The sequence below is a fragment of the Lonchura striata genome, chromosome 1, assembly GCF_046129695.1.
Source record: "Lonchura striata isolate bLonStr1 chromosome 1, bLonStr1.mat, whole genome shotgun sequence".
NCBI classification, from domain to species: Eukaryota; Metazoa; Chordata; class Aves; order Passeriformes; family Estrildidae; genus Lonchura; species Lonchura striata.
This window is the reverse complement of record NC_134603.1, coordinates 115,692,026-115,714,634: the sequence shown is the minus strand read 5'-3', so window position 1 is coordinate 115,714,634 and position 22,609 is coordinate 115,692,026. Positions and strand designations below refer to the sequence as shown.

Here is a 22,609-nt window from a genome sequence, read left to right as displayed (position 1 = left end):
TTAAATCACTGTAAATGTGATATATTGTGCTGCCACATGAACATAACATAGTCATCAATTCTGACCTTGAGCAAGGACTCCTCTTGCAATATTGACCTGTATTTCATCAACACCACAAACTGTCATATGTAAAAATCAAAAGTTAAAACAGCCAGTATAAGTAGAATGTAGGTGTATATATATACATATACATCTATCAAGAATACATCAAAATGTAAGATACTAATACCTAGAACTCCTATGTCACTAAAGCAACCACACCCCTCACTAACTGAATACACTAGCAACCAATTCAGCTCATATTCATAAATCCAACAGTATTTCCATTAAACTTGCCCACTTTCCACTATTTATTCTGAAAAGGAAAGAGCATCAACACACATGCATGACTACTGTAAATAGTGTTAATCATCAGCTCAGAAAGTATACCTCACCAATTGAGATGTCTGGCAAATGAAGGTAACTTGTACCAATGCCGTAAAAGTGATTTTTTTTTTCCAAATTTAATGCTCTGTTGTTTTGAGTTAAGCATAACCACAGCAGAGGAAATTAACTTTTGCTTTGACTTAAATTACTGAGAAGACTTCTCAGACTACTCAAGGTTACTTGCTATGTCCATCTTACTGCTTGACAAAAGAAATTTTCTGACAAGGATTTACAGACTTCACTCTTTTCTTCAGTAATGTCACATAACAGATCTTGGGATGGGATTCCATCTGTAGCATGCAAGCCAGGAAGACAAAATCACAGCTCAATATGTAACTAAGATGAAATAACTAAGAATAGAGGTTGTTGCTGGAAGTACTCCAATAGCTAACAGAAATCTCTTATCAAGATAATTTTGCACTTCAGCTTTTAAAGCGTCTAGTGTAGAAACAGGCACAAGACCAGATGACCACCAGTAACATATCCGTACACTTGGCTTTCAATAAAAGCTGACCTTCAGACCAAAAACAACCTCCTTAAACTGTAAACAGGAAATAATTCTACCCAGAAATCTTCAATCAGGAGTAAGACCCACAGTAGCCTTTGTGAACATTACTATGCTAATGACAAAAAATGTTTTAAGGAAGGATCCTAGAACACCAATTGAGATACTTTGAAAGTATCTTGGAAAGATGGAACCAGATAATGACATCCGTATCAGCTGTTCTTTCCTGATTACTGCTTCCCTCCCATTACTGGGAATAAGCACGAAATTCTCCATTATCATCACCTCAGGGTGGCAGCCAGCTGACCTCAATTATTTTAACAAAGCAAACAATGAACATTAAAATTGGAATTACTTGTTATATAATAGTTATTAAGGCTCAGACACATACATCCTATCAACAAAGCTTCAAAGGAGCAAGTTAATTTTCATTTGGCATGCAATTTGCAGACAGAGACACAAAAAGTGACGGAACAAACAGAACTATACCTCTGACAATCAGGATGGAAGCTAATCACCAGAACACATTTCTTCTTCTTTTCAGTCCCTGCCCCTGCTTTCACCATTCAATTTTTTCCCTCAAAGGAGAATGAAAACAAGCTCTCTCACCCTCATCTGTTATTTTGTTATCTTTTCCCTAACCAGGAACCCACAATCTCTGTTACGGGAAAAACTGAAAAGTCAGTTGCTACATATCTTCATTGTCTCAGCTAACAAAACAGTATTTCCTTTGGGGTTTTGTTTTGGCTTTTTGTGCTCAGCCTTCTCAACACCCGCTCCACAGGGTGGTTCCTTGTGAGGAAAACCTTACAGAGGAAACATCAAATGTCATCAGGACTGAGTCTAAAAGCCAAGTCTAAGACAACCAGAAAAACAGGGAGTGGAGGAGGCAGGATGACTCAATTGTTTCCTGTTCTCAGGTACTCTTTCCAATCTGCTGCTGTCCCACTGGTTGCCATCAGCAACTCCAGGGGCTATAAGCTCTACACAGACCTCAGCACAAGGTTTAGTCTCCAGAGAGCAGCTCTTATTTACCACCATCTGTCAGGAAAATTTTGAATTGGCTAGTTAATTTTTTCATATACTACACATGAAACTATGCTCCTTTTTTCACACATTTGATTCCTATTTTGTATCTTCAAATTATGCAACTTGGACACTTAAACTATATCCTTATAATATAATATAATTCTTATTTTGCACAGACAACATTCATTAATCATTTGATGAACTACAGACTCATTGGCCTACTATCCAGTAGCTTATTAATCACACCTGCAAGCTCCCTTATTAGCTATTAGTTGCACAGCTACAATAGTAGGACTTCATATTTTGTAGGTCTGAATACTATTGCTTTAGTCCATGAAATCACCAGATTTGAGAGAAAGAGGAAAAGGGGGACACGGGTCTCTTTTGCTGAATGGTCTGGAAGCCTTAAACATTCCATGCAGTGGCAGAGGAGGAAAATTACATTCCATGCAGTGGCAGAGGAGGAAAATTAATCTACCTTCCCAAGAAATTCTCAGTTGGTTGCAGCTCAGGTATATGAGAGGAAGCTCCTCCCTTCAAAATAGAAGCTCAGCAAGAAAGGGAGAGGACCTAACTTAACTACCTGTTTTACAAAAGCAGCATTCTATTCAGAAGAATGAAAGACAAAATATATTTAACAGGTCCATCTCCAAACACCAAAAAGTATATGATATCTGTAATTGTCAGGGTTCTCTGGGACTTCACTAAGACATTTTATTTGGATGCAAGACACTCTCAAAGACAATCTGAGTGTTCTGAGTTTCTAAAGAAGTCTGCTTCTTAAATCTGGGAAGCAGAGAGACACCAGAGAGAGCTTCACAGCCCTTGCAATACAAATAGTTAGTACAGAGGATCAAAGCAGTTCTGGCAGGATCCCTGAGAATGCCTCCAGAAATCTCAGCAAAACACCCCTCGTATGTCAGGCAAAAACAAATCAAATGCCTCCTTTTGCTACCTCCTTACCATACATGACAACCCCAGACATAAGGTTAAATGCATGCTTTTTGTATTCAATCTGTCCTCCTCACCTGAGAAATGAGCTACTGAATGACAGAAAGGCAACTGGGGGCAGGGGTGAGGAAAAGACCTTGTGTCCTTGCAGACAGACAAAAAGTTCCCATTTTGCCAGAGAATATTTAAGTAGACAGGCAATCTTGGATTTTCTAAATTAGGGAATATTTTTAGTCTTAATCAATAGTCTGATATATATTCAGCTTTCCGTGAGTGGCTTCATTATACAGGAGGGGAAAAAATGGGAGGGGAGGGAAGCTTTTCCTGTCATTCTCACAAAATCTTTTCATTATTCTGAGAATACCTTCTTGCTAAAATCTGAAAATCTTGCATAAATATGAAGGAGAACAGTTCTCCCTCACAAAATTTTTCGTGTGGAAGAAGATTTACAAACAAACCAAAGTACTAAAACACTAGATGCAATCGCTCCACAAGTCTTTAGGTGAGAAGTGAAATCTTTTTAGAAAGAGCTGGCTGCCCTAAGAAATACACAAGTGAAAGCATGTGATTCAGCCAAATTGTATCAATGACCACTGTGTTTTCCCACAAATCAGAGTAAGCTATTATTCTGCAAAATTATCAGTATCAACCTAGCACTGGCCACTGGTCACTGGAGGGAGGTGTCAGGGTATCAGGGCCTGTTGCAGGAGACATGACAGTTTTCCTCTTTTGCCTGCTGTATTAGAGCTCCCTGTCAATACTCCATGTATCTGGGTAACACACGACATTTTGTAGAAGAACAACTATTAAGTGCTGGGTTCCCCCACCATGATCCCTTTTCTTGTGTATTTTCTATATAACCACATCCTACTAATTCAATGGGAACAGAGAGCTGAGATCGCAAAGAAAAATCACAGGGAAGAGAAAAAGCAGCTCCCAAGGCTTCCCCCACTTCAAGTTGCTTTTAGCAATCCAGAACCAAAAAAATTAGAAAAACAAAATTAAGGAGTGCACAAATTCAAGTAAATCTTGGATGGCAGCTGGCTGCCATCTAGCCAAGCAGGAAGCACATTGTTCTATTTTAAACCACAGAATAAAGCACTGAGAGCAGTTTATAAAAAGAACTTCGTGGGCATTTATTCTTATGCAATTTTACTATAAAAATTACCTTGCAAAGTCATTATTTTTAGTCATTAAACGTTACTTATAGACAGATGTTATTCTGTGGGCTCTTCTGAGTGGCAGTTTTCCTTATGCTTCAGAAGGATCATTTTGCTGAAGTTAACAACTATAGCCCTGATCTGGAAAGCATATTTTGGTTATCAGGAATTTAGGCTCATTTGTGAATTTCAAGCATTCCAGAGAGGTCCTAAAATATTGCTGCTAGCCATTAGGTCAACATCAGCAATCACAGGAAATTTCTATCAGTTTACTGCAACATAGGACACAAGTGATAAAAGATGGGGTTTGGACTTTGAGTGAAATTATTCTTCAGAAGAGAAAAGGCCATGTTGAACATAAATTACACATTTCAACATGAGTATCTTCAAGGATGCAGAGGTTTCTGTCAGAACACCTGGTGCTGGAAAAAAATAACTCCAAATCTTTTAAAACTACTATTATTATTATTAGCAGTAGTAGTAGTAGTAGTATTTTATTCTTAAATGCTACTTTAAAGCATATGTCAGATTTGGGCAGATGTAGTTCAGGTTTGCTTGTTGGATGAGATGTTGCAAGCCATTGTCTTACTGGTCATTTATTAAAAGCATGTTGTCAGAAATCTGAATTGCAACCAAGAAGCAGGTAAGCAGCTGCTGAAAAGCACCTATGTAGCACAGTTTCCAAAGCATTCAACGCCTGCAAGGCAAGCATTACCGTAAGAACATGCAGCAAAAGCTGTCAGAGATCAGGTCCTCGTTAAATAACTAAGAGTAACAATGCTTACTATTCACATTTGCTGTAAATTCAAAATGTTTCCCGTCTTTCTTAAGAGTCACATTCAGTACTTTAGGTGTTACACAAGGAGCTGAAGATTACAGTAAGTCCTCAATAAACATGTATAATAATGTAAACTTCATGCTATGCTTAAAATATATGAGCCATTTCTATGGTTACTTTCTTCTTGAGGGCATTTATGGAAGTACTTTCTGTACTTAGCATTTGAAAATTCACTAGCCACCTAATATTACATTGTCATATATTACCACTGATAACATTCAAAAATACCTTCTACTTAATTCAGTAAAAATAGCAGGTAAGTGTGGGTTAACAAAATGGCCCATGTATCTCGGAAGCAGCAATTTGCATTACAGAGTTGCAGAAGGTGCCCCTTCTCACCCTAGTTCAGGGTTTGCTGTGAAAATGACTGCTGCATCAGCCAGCCACCCTGCACTGAAAACAAGACCATGAGATGTGATACCCCTATCCAAGAAAATATTTACTGAAATATGTTTTCTTTAATGCTTCACTTTCAAACTGAGAACTCTGATTTTAAACTAATGCAGTATTTGTGCTATAGTTGTGAAAGAAAACTACCCTGTAGTTGCACATGTGTATGGTATGCTATGCTGTTTTAAATGTGCACATAAAATGGTTGAATTTTGTACATAAAGCAGAAATAAGTGGCAGTTTTGAAGGCACATAAAAACTGGAGACTGAATTCCCTTCAAATGTAACTCTCTCAGGATCCCTTGGGAACCTACCATTTACTTGAAATGTAATTAAATGTTTTAATAACTGTAAAGAATAATCTTGGCTTCTCTGAAACTGCTTAAGAAAATAAATGCTGCAGCAATCTCTGAATGTAGTTATCATACGTACAGTATTACCCCTAATTTATAAATTGCCATTTATTAAATGATGGAAAATTATCATCTTTGCACATGCTTGATTAGTGCTAAACTACAGGCTGAAAAAAAAAAGAAAAGTAGCTATGTTTGTATAACTCATATTTTTCAGGTTCGAAGTAGCAGGGGGGCTGGTAGAAGGAAATATCAGAAATAATGAGCCAGGTTCATTCTTGACATAACCCATATGGACAAACAGTGTAATTTTAGCAGAACATTTGCTCTACAATTCCCATAGCAACCTTAATTCTCCCTGCCTGGGTATCTGGAACCCAGGATGACTCAACCTTAACATGAATACAAAATCAAATGCACAGAACAAAGTGCAGTTTAGGAAGATGCTACCTATATACACTGTAAGTGACCTCAAACATATTGCAAACACAAGGCAAAGGTTCAGAGATCACAGAAGTATTCAGCTCATGTTTATGTAATGGTAACAATTAGTTTATAGTATTAGAATAATTTCCATCACCTCATCCCTGAAAGTGAGACAGTTAATGCTACTTACTGAGTAATTTTTATAAGCACATGTACATTTACTACTCTGGGAGAGGAGACTGACCTTGTCAGAGATTTAAGCATCCCACTTACTCCCCTAGGCGACATGTTTCTATTGATCTTAGCAGGACCAACCTGAGATAGAAAAAACAGGTAGAGAAGAATAGACATCTATAGACAAGACAAACTGCTTCCAAAGGAACTGCCACAGAAGGCACTGAGTAACTGCATCTGTTCATGCTCTCAATTCTGTTGTTCTCCCTAAGGAGAGGAAGGGCAGGCAATCACACAAACATTGCTGTACAGCCAGAAGAGTATTTCTGTGTGCTCACACTGGTATTTTCACACTGTTCAAGTATCGCAGGTTTCTAGAACAGGGGCCAACACCAATTCAGAAGAAAGTGCAGAGGTAACATCTGCAGCTGCCCTTTTTAGGCTTCATGTTAGGTTTGCAACTGGCTTATACTTTTACAGAATCAATACCTCTAAACAAATCATAATGGCTCCTGTTAAAACCCAACTGGGAGCAACCCTTTTGGTATCAACAAGCTCAGCTGCAACTGAGTTGTTAAATGTACCTGTAACACAAATTTGTATCACAACACTTCTCAAATCAAAAAGTGCATCTAAACACAGTTAAGTAGTAGTAGCTGTAGTATAACTTATATTACCATGTTCTGTGCCAAATTAATATCAAACTACTGAATTAAGGCTTAAGGCCTCATTCATTTGTATTGACTTCAACGGACACAAACCTGAACACAAAGGTTTTCTGCTGTCTTTTCTTCTGCTTCACTCTTCTTCAAGACAAGAGGTATCCATTGCTTTCTGAGAAACAGCTGGTTTTGGTTTAAGTTTTTTTCCAAGCAATTTTACATTACCTGTTTTAGAGTAGAGATACTCTTCTGTTTTTCCCACCCAGATAATTAAAGTGAAAATTTTCTGACAGTGAGTTTGCAGACAAATGGGAGTGTAATACATACAATCCATATAAAGTATAGATGCAGTGTTATGAGGATGTAACTTCCTCAGTCACATATCTCACTTTCTAATTAGCATCCACCTATAGTTAAAGACTACTTATATTTTATCTTGATAAAAGATGATCAATAGGATAAGCCTTTACTAATTTCTTACGTATAGTGGGGGGTTGGAGGAAGATATTTTAAATAGAAGTCCAGGAAAAACTGGAGAGCTGTAACTAACAAAGGTTACTTCTCTGTGTTTTCTCCCTTCCTTATCCAAAACCACCACTCACTGTACCACTATATTATTTCCTAAAGTGAACAGAATACAGGACACTTGCATTTCAAAACTGAAACAGTATAAACACTTTCTGCAGTACCTATGAGAGATGAAATGCCCCTGGTCAGTCCAACTGAGAAATCTGTCTAGAGTGTACTTACTACACTAGTTTTGAAATGCGAGAAGACTAGTTAAAATAATCAACCACAAACTACCACAAAGAAAACACCACAAAGTAGCTTTTTATACTAAAACATATCTAGAAAGAGAAATGGACATGATTTTAGGTAACTAGTTTTATACCTGACTAGCAAAGGCACAGCAACACAGACCTGAGCAGTGCTATTGTAGCTGCAGTCCAAGGTTATCAGCTCTCCCCTGACAAAGCACCCACATTACTAGGTCAGAAAGACTGAAGTTAGCACAGTTTAGCAGCCCATGCTGCCTCCATACCTTAGGTGAATATGAGATCATTTTCATCTCCTAAAAGCAAATATTTGAGTTATTACTCATGCATACCTAAAGGTCATCTTTGTTACAAGCCTAGCTCTCATCTTGCACTCCAAAATCAAGACGAAAACTGCCTGTGAAAGCAATGATCTAATATACAGCATTTTTCCCTACTTACATGAAGTAATTTTACACAAAATTAGGCACATACTTTCAAAAACACTTAAATTGATAAGAGAATTTTTAAATGTTCTTTGAGCATACTTCACACTGTCTAAACATGGTGTCCTATTCAAGGACCTGAATCCATTTTTTTTTTTCCATGAGCTCTTATTGCACAACCCCACAGAACCTCAGCACTACGCCAAATATCTAGAGCTACAGCATTCTTTTTGCTAGGACTCACATTAGACCTTATCCATTGACCTTTCCAAGCACATGCTTTCATAGAAAAAAAAAGAACAAAAAAAAATGAAATAAAAAGCAAAACCTGACTTTTTCAAAGCTGCAAAGTAAAATTTGGCATAGGTCAAAAGCTATAAAAATTTCCCCCACTACCTGCTTAAGCATTAACTACAAAGCTTTAACATGAACACACAGTTTAGTGTACATCCTCACATAAAGTTCACACCTGTGAAAGTCTTAATGCTTCCCCAAGTGGTTTAAGTACCGCATCTCCTTTGTCACCTACAATGCTGCCTGTGCAGTGCTATAATTCTGTGACACAACAAACACTTCTCCACACACAACAGCATCCTTTTTTGCTCAAAGTAAGGAATCACAGTTCCTAGCTTTGTTATCCAAATATTACAGTGACCTGAAGACATTAATTTCTCACTTGAAAAATCCTCAGAAGTGTTTTAGAATAATCTCTTTCTCCCAATAACTACATAAAATTGTTGCCTCGCAAAATTGCTGTTAAAACTCAATACATGAAGCCCTAGATTTCCCCATATTGTAAGGAAGGAAGGAAAGAACTATCATTTAGCTGCATAATTCCTGCAGGAATCAAATAGTAACTGTTTATATATGGAAAAGGACTTGCAAGAAGCAGTAGGACTGTCATCTTACCAAAAGTTCTTTCCAAGTTCTAGGACTGCCAATTGGCACTCAAAAGAGATGTTACACTGGTAGAGGCCCCATGAAATCTGGATCTCCCTGTACCAAATGTTCAGAAACCCATACTGATGACTAATCAGGGTATCAAAAGTTGTAACAAACACATTTCAAAGTGATCAGATAATCCTTCACTGGCTTTTTTAAATTGTGGGAAGAAATATTTCTCTGGACTTCTTTTAGTTTTATTTCTCTAAATGTCTGTAAATAATTATTATCAATTACTACAAAATCTTCACACACTTGGTTCTCTAACAACAGTAACACTGGCAGAGGTACATGAGTCAGACACTCGGCCAAAATAAACATTGTTCTGACCATTCTACCACTATTATTTAGTTCAGTGACAGCTAAAATTTAATCTGAAGTATGATGTGGCCACTTGGCTTAACCTTCTAGTTGACTTTAACCACCTACAGTAAAGAAATCTGAAAGCATAATTCTAATAATAAATTTCTAATAGGATAATAATAGGCATTTTTTAATAATAGGCATGTTTTAAAAACAAAATTAAATTTCAAGACCACAGAGACTTAGTTTGCCATAAAATTGCTTACTAAAAAATTAGCTCCAAGTAGTGCTTTAATGCTAAGTTATGGTCCAAATAAAGAGGTAGGATCTCTAATAATTCTGTATGAAGTGCAACATGATGCAGATCATTTCTCACAAGTTAATGTTCAGTTAATTTTAGTTTTGATGTAATATTCCATAAATCAGTGTGGACTGCACTATTAACACCAAGTTAATATAAGCAAAAATCTGATTTAAGATATATTAAACAGAACAAAAAATTACATTATGATGAAAAGTAATGAGTCTGAGCTTCTTTTCAATTCAACACTATACAAAAGTAGGGCAAGTATTAAAACATACATTTTTTATAGTAGTCAAAAGCTCCATACTTACACTCAATTTTAACTTACCAAAATTTGGAAAATAGGTGAAATTCCAATTTCGCAATGGAAATACTTATTACCTGTGCAATTTTGCAGACCTAGACAGTTGTATTTACTACATTTATATGATTTTGCTTATCAGTTTAGTGCTAAATAGACCTCTTTGCTACAATTAGTTTCATGCTAAAATTCTCTTGCCTGTTAAAAAAGCTAAAATCAACCAAAACAAATCAATGAGAAGTCAACAAACAAATCAACAAAAACTAAATCAAAGAGAAAAAAACACAGAAGGAAACGTTGTTCTTGTAATTCTTCCTGTTTTGTTTATTCTTATTACGAAGTGAAAAGAGGGGGAAAAGAACAGTCAAGTAGTACCAAACATCTTGCATTATATAAAATATAGGCGTATATTCTGCCCCATATACAACATGGAGATACATCTCACTTTTTTCCAAATAATATGGCCAGATCAAGAAAGTTCATAACTCAGAAGAAATTGTGAGTTCAACATTTTCTCAAGAACATTGTCCCAGCTAGCAAACACCATGCAAGCCAAGTGAAGGATGCCTCTTTTTGCAGCATTACTGTTTTTCAAAGATCTCTCATATATAACACAGTAGCACTACCATATCATAATATTGTTGTGAAGTTTAAAACACATGCTTCCTCTCATTTTCCAGAAGCAGATAAACTTTTTCTTTGACTCAGCTACTGTATTTATAAGGTGCAAAATTAGCTAATGCAGTCCTATTTATAGAACAATTTAAAAAAACTTATTTGCTTGTCAAAGCTTCAAAGGCATTGTTCAATCCGGAGAACACTAACATTGATCTATAATCCTTTTGCAGTCTCTTCCCCTCATCCAGATCATACAAAACAAATTTAAAATAAAAAGCAAAGATTTGGGCATTGAGGAAAGGATTAACTCTCTCACTGTACTTTTAGCTCCTACATTTCATTGTTTCAGATTAAAAAACAGGACTAGAGCAGATTTAAGTGCACTTTTGTGAGGGGTTCTGGACATATCTCTTAACTGATAAACTTCACAAGGGAGGGGGGATCTAACAGTCACTGTTTGACTCCTACATGGAACAAAGGTATTTCCTGAAAACTCAGGTGGTATATACCCAAGTCTATTTCATTCACTCTGGAAAATGAGGGAGAAGAGAAGGAAGTGAACAGAGCATACTGCTGAAATAAAATCTCCTTCCTTAATCTGGAAGAAACAGACTTATCCCTTCACAAGACGGAAGTAACATCAGTTAAGCCGCCACTTTTTACACAAAACTGGGAAAGAGGGTAGAAGGTCTGATTTCTCCACTGTTATGCTGTTCTTTAGGAAGCAGCACGCAGACACAAAATATCCAAAAATTAAAAAGCTAAACTCCACATATCATCTTAGGAAATTTGCTTATGCATCATTCATCTTAGTACCATTTCCCCTCCCAGAACAGCACTCGTTTCTTTCAGCCATTACTGTATCTTCAATGTCTGACGGGTTTTTTTTCCATTATTATTGCAGCCCTCTAAAAGAAAGTGTTGCTGAAGCTGAGGTACCATTTGCATCAAGCAGAACAAAATAATTACCTTCCATCATTACAGACTGAAGTCCTGTAACAGTTACCTTTTTTGGAATGACATCACATTGCAATACACCACAAACAAGTGAGTCAGCAATTCACTGGCCTTTTATGCAGGGATGATACCTGATCTCTTACTCATTGTAGGTTAGTATTTATTTCTTCCAGGTGTATTCTTTGCAACTGATGGCTATTTCTCTTCCCAACTTATTATGATCAGCACATACACTAATACTCTCTTCCAAATAGCTTTCAGCCTTACTCAGCTTCATTTTACAAAATTGCAATTACTCCCACTGTTGATTTTATTAATAGATTTAAAGTGCACTCTGAATTCAACCTATGGGAGCAAATACATTTAGCATGCTAGGAGTAACCTGGGGGAGACAATTGGTAGATGAAGACAGAATATTTTTATAAAAAATAGACAGATGTACGTTTTCTCTAATGTAAAGAAAATGTCTGACATTCAGACAGTCAGTTCTTCATTTCCAATATTTACTAGAAGAAAAACAAGCATTCCTCCTCAGGATGTGCAATTTAAGCCTTCATTCAGAGCACATCCCAACAATTTATTCAAATTCTAAACATGAAAGACAAAGCAAAAAAGAGTAAGAGATGAAAGATTAAAGTGTGTTCTGTGAAAATCTGCCTTACTATTTAAGCTTAAAACTGTACTATTTTTGTTGGCTGAAAGACAGAGTTAAATCGGTATGAGTTAAATTTCTTAAACACTGGTACAAACAGGGTTTAAAAGAAACAAGCTTTCTTCTTTGGTTTCCATACATTTGATACAGATGAACCATTTTTTCTCTGCAAGGCCAGCAATATAAACTTGACACAAAGTTAAGACTACAGCAGCATAGCAACAAACTGCTGAGTTTGGGGAGCTAAGCTTTCATTCACACATTCATCAGACTTATTCAAGCAGTTTTTTTCCAGCTACATTTAAATGCTTCAGGGCCCACTTTCTGATCTGAAAGGTATTGCTGCACGTAGCTTCAAAGAGATTCTCCTCTAGTCCTGCAATACCACTGCAAAGCCTGGAAGCTGTTGCCAATCTACTTCACTTTTAAGCATGTGCACACACCAATTTTAACATCAGCATAAAAAATCTATGTACACCTGACCTGAAGCTGAACCAGAACTAAAGCTCACCTCTTGCTCAGCAAGGGGATCAAAACAAAGCTGTCATAAAGTCAGAAACAAAGAGAATCACTAACTTGTCAGACTCAATTGCTTATTCTGAAGCAAAATAAGCACTTCCAAGTTAGAGCAAAACAGCAGATGTTTCGCTCTTACCTCTCGGACTTCATTGAGTTGACCAGATCGCTGGCTCTTCACTCTTCGAGCAGCTGCAGGTGATTTGTGATGTGTGATGGTTACAACAGTTGACCCACTTTGATTCGTGTATTTCTGGCCACTGGGAGATGCAGAATTAGCTGTCCCAGGTGGCAGCAGAGATGAGCTTCTACTTCGTGAGGATGAGATGCTCTAAAACAAGCAATAGGATTGTGCTATTAACAACCTTTACACAAGCAAAAATTTACAATTCAGGGTATATATTTGTATTGTTCTGCTTTTCTCACAAACCTAAATCTGGAGGTGTAACTGATTTATTTATGCCTGGCTCAGGAAATGTTCTTGGAAACATCAGAGGTAATGCCTTTGTTTCTTGGTGTGCCTGACATTGGTCTTTGCAAATATCTTCACAAATTCTTCATAATAATATGCTGCTTAGTTCTTACAATCCTACTTTTTAGGAAAGCTGAGGAAAGACTTCGCAGAAAGAGTAACAACAATGCCAATACAAATATTTTTCATTAAGCCATTGACCTACAATTCACCAAACCAGTGTGAACAGCAAGGAAGAAAAAAATCTTAACGCTTTCATTTAATGAACTTCCAAAACAGTGTAGTATTGTTCTCAACATCGGAGGAGGTTCAATTTTGGCAAGGCCAATCCACACACCAATTAAATATTCACATTCTAAACAAAACATGTCTCAAAGAAATCAATGCATTTTGGAGTTGGGATAAACTTGGGGTAAAGCCAGTATACAAAAAAAGGCCAGAAGTAAATCTCCAACAGTATCTGCAGTATGAATACTTTTAACATACAACCTATAAAATCAGTCAAGATATTCGGTTTTTATCTAACCACCTGTCAGTGCTGCTTAATTTGCTCTCCGCAGACCTCAAACACAAGTTATCCTGGAGGTCTATAGGACACTAATTCTCAGTCAAGCTCAGATGGGCATCAGATCACGATGAGACATCACGTATAAAATTGCAATAAAAAAGCTTTTCCCTTCAATTTGAACTGTTGATTGCATATATAAGGTTAAAACTAAAACAGAGTAACTTCACCTCATGAAACACAAACCAAATTCAGAGAGTAACATTAAATAGACTTTAAGACAGTGAAGAAAATACACAGCCCCATGAGTAAAACACCTTTCCTTCTCTCCTTCAAAACCTGCACAAATAACAATGGCAACCTACAACATTGCTAAGGCAGTCACCATCAACACGAGGTACTTCTCTTGAGCCTGCTACATAAAAATATTCCTACACAAAAGTACTCCCTCTCTTCTTATAAGTTCCATGTCACTTTTTGCAACTCTGTGGTAATCTTCAAACCAAGGTGAACAGGTTCCATCTAGCATCGCAATTGAAGTCAGGCCTCATGTTACCACCACGCTGACTGCAAAGGACAAGGCAGATTATTTGGCACTGCCAAGGAGGAGTGAATCAAGTAACAACCCCTCTGCCACCACCACGCAGAGACTTTAGACTTTTTGAAGGTTTAAAAAATGGGTTATCACATTGACAGTGTGCAAAGAGCTACTAATCTCATAGAAATAATTATTATTCCATTGCCCTAGATTTAACATTTACAAATGCTTCCAAGAATGATGGTCTGACTGTTTTTGAAAGGAATATATTCTTTGCTACTGTGGCCAATAAGATTACAATAATAAGTATCTTTTAAAAAATTCTCTACCCCGGCTGATAAATCACAATTGCATTAAAACCAGATTTGACTCTAAGGCAAAAAAGCAGCATCAGGTGTAATTTGTCAGAAGGGCACAGAAGGTTGCTACATTCGTAATTCATCTTCCATTTGAAAGAGTATGGCATAGACATTAGACATAACTACAATTAAAATAAGAGCCAGAGGAAAAGGTATTTGGGGGAGAGAAGGGGATTTCCTTTTTCAAACATATATTCCACAGAAGAAGGGTATTCCTAGTATATAAGAGTGGAATATACTTCACTAATGTTTGTTTTTCAAACTGACTAGTATCAGAATACCTTCTAAACTAAATTTAGGGTGTAGAGAAAGAACAAGATAATTTCATCTTTTTAATTGAAAAATCAACTTCTCTTTTAGGTTAACATAAGTTATTTTTGTTTTAGAATTAAATTTTTTGAGATTCACTGATATTTTAGTATCATACTATCACAATAATAAAAATATACATCTGCTACTTTCATATAGCTAAACAGATCCTAGGATTCAGACAAACAGCAGCAAAGTAGAACTAAGTTTTCCCATTAGATTCACTTAAAAGAAAACAATATTCTGTGAGAGGTAAAGTTTTACTGTTTTGATTTTCTTGAGGGAGAGCTATAGATCTGCACATAACAAAAGTTAATACAAAACATATATGGAAAAATCCCTGCACTGGTTCAGACTGTGGGACCACAGTGCATTAAGATGGCTTTTCCAAGATTTGCCAAGGTATGCAGCAGCTCACTGCAACTTCTCGTGAATAGTCATTTAGGGCATGGAGTTTGGGGCTCAGTAGAGCGGGAGAGAAAGATCAGAAAAAACAGCCCATCTCTAGTTTCAGTAGTGGGTGGTGCTCAAGAAGTCTGTCCTGCTACAGGGACACCAGGTAAACCCAAATCTCTACATACACAAGTACACAGCCTGGCAAGGGCTACCCACGGATCCACTGCCTGGTGTGTCTGACACTCAGCTCTGCTGCAGGGCAAGGCATGGAGCTTTGTGATCTCCAGGGAGAGACCACCTCTGCCATTGAGTCTCCTAGAGCCCTCTGCTTCCCCTTGCAGCACAAAAGAGCCACCACTCCTATGTAGCTCATCCAGTCAGGGAGACTGGCAATCTGGAATTCGGACATACATGGTCTGTGCCAAGCATCAGAGCTAAATATGTTGGTCCATGGTCAGCTCCTGCAGGTCGATAAGCAAGCTCTCCTCACCTCATTGTTCTCTGTCCCTTTACATCCTTCATCCGTCCATAGTGACCAAACATTTCCAAACCATGTGCCAGAAAATTCCACCAGCTTACAACATAAATACTCCAGCACTTAAATTTGGTATTATTCTTTAGAGAGCACCTGTAATATACAAACTTTAAATGAGCTCAGCACCAGGACCTCTGGCTATCCATGAAGCTATCTGTAGGCAAGGCTCCATGACAAACATAAAAAATTTTAACTTAAAACTTGCAAAATCAGTCACAGTGAGTATGCATGTGAATGTCTGCAGGAGACAGTTTTTGGAACTACTCAAAACCTTTTCCAGTTGGATTCCCCTCCTCCACTGCCACAGAGAACAGGAGAAGAGTACTGTGCCTGCTGTATCCCCAGAAAATGGGGGAAGCATCCAATTCCTTCTGACAGCTTCTTCCTGTCACTGCCAGAAGAGGACTCTTCAGGAACTGCATACTCAACCCCTCAGGCTCTTTTGAATTTTACAGCACGTTGTCAACACCTATGTCCCAGCCAAATACTTGACTCCTCTTTTGCAGAATTTCTTGAGATTCAACACTGGGAATGACAAGCATCCTTTTTGCATTGACACACAGCTGTGCAAAAATCAGAATTTCACATTTCTGTTGAAATGTGAAAACCTATGTGAAGTTTTCCACTGCTAAAAGCACTCTAATTATAAATGATACTACAACAGCCACTAAAGTCACTCTCACAGGAAATCAAAGCAATGACAGTAACTGATGGGCCTTTATGCCTAATCCCTGCTCTTCCCTCAGCACTGTTCGTATGACTGATCTGCCCCTCTAATTATTATCATATCTAATTTTCTCTGGTCTCACTGCTTTCTGGCTTGCAACTAAATAAATAAAAAGAGAGCGAAAAGTCTGATGAAAGGAAAATGTAAGCTCTACAACATTAGGAATGCACAGTGCCAATAATGAGCCAAGAAAGCCACAGGCTGAAGCATCCCAAAAGGACTGAAAGTTTTCTTTCCTGAGGCTACACCTTACCATTGCACCAACATTTCACCTACTAATAAAATGAAACCAATAAAAGAATAATAAAGAAGCTAATAAAAGATTAATTTGTAACTTGCATTCATATGGGTTTTATGACTTAAAGCTAGCTAAATTATGCTTAGCTAAAACAGATTTGGTTTAAGATTTTTATTTTAATAGCCTGTCCATCCCCAAGATAAAAAAGCAGTATATTGAATGCTTCCATTTGGATATCAAAAATCCTAACAATTAAAATAATGGAATTGCAGAACAGTAAGTTCGAACTATACTCATGTTTTCATGACTCATTCTCCCAGGAGATTGCCCTTCTTGTTCACAGAGAAGCAGAAGTGTTTTTCACCATTTACCAGAAGCAAACAATTTTATTTATTTTGAAAAGTAAATGCAATTTTCCAGGGATCAATAAAATCATTTCTGAAGTTAATTTTCATATCTGCTTATGGTTGATAATCATCATTTTCACAGGCACTGTGCCACAGATGTTTTTCTCTGAATAATAATCACCAAAATGACACTCCCTTACTCTTCTGCACATATACAGCACAGAAAACCAATCCCTGCATGCAGCTTGAGAATTATGGGAAGTCACACACTATCAGAAAGTAATTACAATTTTGAGACACCACCATTCTGTGTTTTAATTCCCATCTACTTATTTTCCAATGCATCCTAAGTAAACAAACACTGATAAAAGATAAACTTAGACACGGTTCTGTTTCATTTACATTATAATCATTCACAAATATTAAAATGCAAATAACAGAATCTACATAACATCCAAACTTCAGCACTTCACAGGAACCAGCTTATGATGTTTTGCACATTTCTGTCAAGCACCATCTATGGTACTAACTTTTCTGATAGAATATCATAGTGCTTCATCATCTTCAGTAAGACAATATATGTATTTTTTTAAGCAAAAGACTATGATAATCATTCTACCATAAAATCTTTTTTTCATTAAGAATCATTTCAGCATGTTCAATCCTAAACTGTTTTTCTTCCATTTCTGTAGAAAGATTTTAGAAGCAGTGAACAACTCTTATTTTCATGATTCTTCCAAAGGGAGGAAGAAACTTGTCAAACACACAACTATCATCAGCCAAGCATTGCTTCCCTATCAGCTTCACTACCGTAAGGATTTCATTGTATATTTTAATTAGAAGTGCCATTCTTCAGTTGACTTCCATAGGTCAGGGATGAGAAGAGGAAGCAGACAAACATACCAACAGAGGGAACATTTGAAGCTCAAAAGGCAAAGCAATCTGACATGCACATAAGAATCAAAACAACACTGAAAAGGATTTGAAATTTTCACCAATTTGGCTTTATGAAAAGGTATCATGCAGATGTTAAAAATACCCAGCCAATGATCCACTTAAAAATGTAAAGGTATCTCTGTGGCCATTCATTACTAAAGCAAAAAGAAACCTGATAAAACCAAAGATCCATGATAGTCATTCTTCCAGCTGTGGAGAATAATTACACATCTGCCTCATAACGATTTGATAAAAGTGCTGTGTTTGAGGCATCACTGCAGGTGTTGTTTCACATTATAGCCAAACTGCTACTGCAGTTGACATTTGACAGGAGCAGGTTTGGACTTTTTTTTCCCCACCATTACTCCAGGGAGGTAAGCCAGCAGAGAACCAGAGAAGGAGGCATACATTTCTCAGAGAGCTGGTCAGAGAACTAAGCTCTTTTTAGTAGGATGACATTTTTTCTACTTTTGATGCCCAGGTGGAAGTATGACAAAACCCACACAAAAGGTGGCAGCAGAAGGAAGGGAATTGGATTGCAATTTACTGCTGCAAGGAATTAGCAAATGAGTTCAGCTTTAAGATGAATCCACACCATCCAATTTTAAGCAGCTAGCTCACTGTACAGCTCAAAACCAAAAGACCTAAAACACAGGAGTCTGTCTCTTTATTCTAACACAGACATAAGCTGAAAGTTACCATCTGAGCACAGAAGTGACTTCACAAGATAAAGGTTCTGTTCCCTGTCACATTCCTGATACAGACACACTGAAATATACAAGGGTTATATGCAAATCCAGCAACCAATCCACACATGGGCATTAAGGGCTGGTTTAAAAACCTGTGTTTGTTTTCAGTAGTGCTTTTACAGCCACCATCATTAAACAGTCAAGAAAAAAAGGAGGATGAAACAGAAGAACTGAAAAGCTTGTGACAATTTCTGGATACAAAATTATTCTTGGAAGTACCACAGAAATTATGCATAAGCCTACTCCTTCTTGAAAGCATTTTGTATCACTGAATTCAAATTTGAATAATGTTTTAATTAAAGCTTGTACAAAATATTCACTTGGAATAGTCTAAAAGAACTAGCAATCCTATCCAGAGAAGAGTTCTTCCAATACAATTGATTTGCACTTACGGAGGTTGAACAATCTGTAATTAAGTGAAATGAGACTTGTATGGGAATACCAAGAACACTAAGACTACCTGACAGCAAGGGAATTATTTGCCAGAGAACACTTTTCTTTTACTGCTTTTTTTTTTTATCATTACCACGTAACATTTACTTAAAACAAAATCAGAGACTTAGCTTGTGTTACATCCACTCATTAACTGCACTGCTCACCTTAGGACCATTCATTAGGATGCAACTAAATTTAGTGTTTAGTATACAACCTTTTCTTTCTTTTTTCAGTCACTTCTCTATTTAATTTCCTCCACCACTCCAATCCCCAGCTGAAGTTTTAAAAACAGTCATGACAGCAAGTCATTCAGTAGCATTTTGAAGCAGGCAGTGGCTGTGAAAAAGAAAGGAAACTAATGCTGATCTAGATCCAGTGCAGCAAGAAGGAATGCTCTTCTCTGAGTAATTCACAGAAACAGTGAAATAGCTTCAGCTTTGAAAAACATCCTCCAAATTAGCATGTTTTTCTACAAATTCCCTTCCAATAATATCTATTCAATACTTTAAAAATGTGTTCTCTCTCCATTATGAATGACCTGTCACTAAGTTACTTCGCCAGTATTCTTGGGAACCCTTCCACTGCTTGCCTGGTTATCCCATTATTGGTTTTTTCACGTTTAAACTATATCCCATTTGCATAATAAAATATATACCACTCGCTGCATATTTTTCACTTCTCATTCTACCTCATTCAAGTGTATGACTCCTGAAGAACAGCTAGAAATTTCTGCATCTCAGTATTCCTATGAAAAAGGTGAATTTAAGCTGCAGAAGAAGCTGGGAGAAAACACTCAGACTCTAACTTTCTAGATGCTATTCCCAGCAGAGACAGAGCTTGGATTCTGTTCAAACTCCAGAAGCTCAGAACACATGAATATCTGCCTGTTTATAACAGCATGATGAGAGACAGGTAACTGGCAGTTTCCACTTACTACAGAGCATAAATTATACAGAGAGGGAGGAATAAAGAGATCCAACCTCGCTGACAGCAGAATAACAAATCACATCGTGACAGTCCTTTCAATGGTAAGAGCTATCTAACAAAACCCAAAAATACAGATTTTTGTGAAGTCCCCAATTATGCAGAAGTTAAGTCAAACATATACCCATCTCTGTGTCATTACACACCTTTCCATGTAATTCCAGACCCTAAGCTGAAACAGTAAGGTGGCTAAAAATAGCCAAATGCTATTTTATGTACAATTAAAACATTTTAAAGAGCATGTTTTCACTCCTATGCTAATAATCATTTAGTATAAAGTACCATCATCTACAAGAGAAAGAAAAAAAGCAACACAATGAAATGAAACAGCCCTTGCTTCTCTTATCTCCTACCAGGCAGTGAATATGAAGTAAGAAACCTTGCGGAAAAGAAAAAAAAAAAAAAAAAAAATAGAAATGTCTTATTTTTTTCTGGTTTCTGGAATTTCTGTGAAGAATTGCTACCTAGCAAATGATACCTGATCTCCAAAGTCTAATTATTGTAGTATTCAAGCTTTTGATCCCTTTCTTTTATAAAGAAAAGCAGAGAGAAATTTAAAATCTTACTTGTAGATGAAATTCAAGTTCACACTTATGCAATGCTAAAGCCGGGCAAAATATTATTCTCAGTTAATACTCTAATACTGAGAAGACAGGAGGGGGGGAAAGGAAAAAAGCGTATTAAAAACAAGAGATAAATCTTGTCAGAAGAAAAGTTTCTAGGAATAGGTAAGCACAAAATTGCTTCAAGTACAGTCCACTTCTTGATTAAGAAGCAGAGTCATCAGTGGTGTCATCTGAAGCACGTAAATTCTGGACATTTTATTTTCTGGACGGTTAAGTTTAAAAATACAGAAGATAGATATTCTCTATTTTCTCTGTGGCTTACAAAAGCAGAGAATTAAAAGTGCTTCACCAGCAAACATTTCAAGTGAGAAGTGACCTAGCCTGATTTGTAACACAGAACTAAGAAGTATAGTTTTCTTCAGCATTTCTGTTTTATACTCGACAGATTCAAGCTTATTAAAACATATATATTCCAGAAGACATCTGTACTCCAACTTCCTATGCCAAGTTTCTGTAACTTGCCAGTCTTCAAGAAAAATGCAAGAACCCCCTTCCTACTATCTGAAATATTCTTCCATTTAGTTCCTCTGCTACTTACGTCCACTACACCTCAGTTAAGGAAATACTTTTATTTTCTTTCACAATGAGCATAGGAACAAGGAGCAAACCACAGCATTGCTGGTCACTATGCAAAAATACAAGTAGTCCAGTGAGATGCTCTCCATTCTAAAGCTTCCTGTTCCCAAAAGTTGTGCCTCAGATCTCCTGTAGCAGAAAGTGGCTTTGTATTTACTAGCCTCCCACTCATTCAGTCAAGATTTTCTAATAAAATTTTTCTTTTCAATTACTTTTCAAATCTCTAAACACTTTTGGCATCCAAAGCATGCCAAAATATTCTCTACTTTCTATTTATGTTCTTTTTCAACTCCTTTTCTTTGAGGCGCCCCATACCAATATTATTATTAACAGTTAAGCAAATACTTCCTATTCAGCCACTGCAGAGCACTTACTATACTGATCTGCCCTTTCCATTCTCATTGCCACAAAAAAAGACTACAAAGAAGTCAAATTTCATCCCACAGAGTTCATCCTGTACAGAAGAAAAACAAATATATGAAAAGTACTTCATTATCCCCACTCCAATTTTTCATTTCAGAGATGGAAGGGGACTGATAAAAGTATTCATTACAAGTATTTGATAGAGTTAGAGAAATCTAAGTATTAGCCCTTCTTTTTCCTGGTAATTTCTAAAATTTTGTTCACTTTCTTTGGAGCACTAGTAATTGCTGTTTACTTTCACTGTTGTAACACCAAGATTTTTCTCTTGACACACAAATTAATTCAGAACAAAATATGCACATACTATCAAAGGAGCTCAACATGGAAAGACAGTCTGAACAGAAATTATTACTAAGTTTAACAGTTTTTACCTAAGGAGGAAATATGATCCCAACTTCAGTTCCACAAAGATCAGCTTCAACTAAATTACTGCTATTCTAAATGAGATTTTGCTATTAAAAGAGAATAATTTATCACAACCAGGAAAAGCATAAAAATAAAACCAGTATTAAGAAATATTATGAAAATTAATACAGCGTAGAAGTATAAGAATCAGTATGCCATTGCACAAGTCTTCAATATCATATATACTGAACAGCAGTTTTACCACCTCATCACAGTTAAATTACAGATGCTAAACATTTAAATGCATTTAAGAAGTGACCAGAAAACATACTGAGGAATAATTCCTTGCTAGTAATTGAGTATAAAAAGTTGGCCTCATTATCTGGCACAGGAGCTGCAAA

The 22,609-nt window shown here is 36.8% G+C and overlaps 1 protein-coding gene across 2 annotated transcripts in view; it reads right to left on the bottom strand.

Moving 5' to 3' along the window:
• Positions 1-22,609, bottom strand: part of OSBPL10 (oxysterol binding protein like 10) — a 492,302-nt gene that overhangs the window by 55,419 nt on the left and 414,274 nt on the right. For both annotated transcript variants that reach the window (XM_077787009.1, XM_021525868.3), the window contains exon 4: positions 12,848-13,039. In XM_077787009.1, the coding sequence (XP_077643135.1) occupies positions 12,848-13,039 (192 nt within the window). The remainder of the gene's footprint in view (positions 1-12,847; positions 13,040-22,609) is intronic.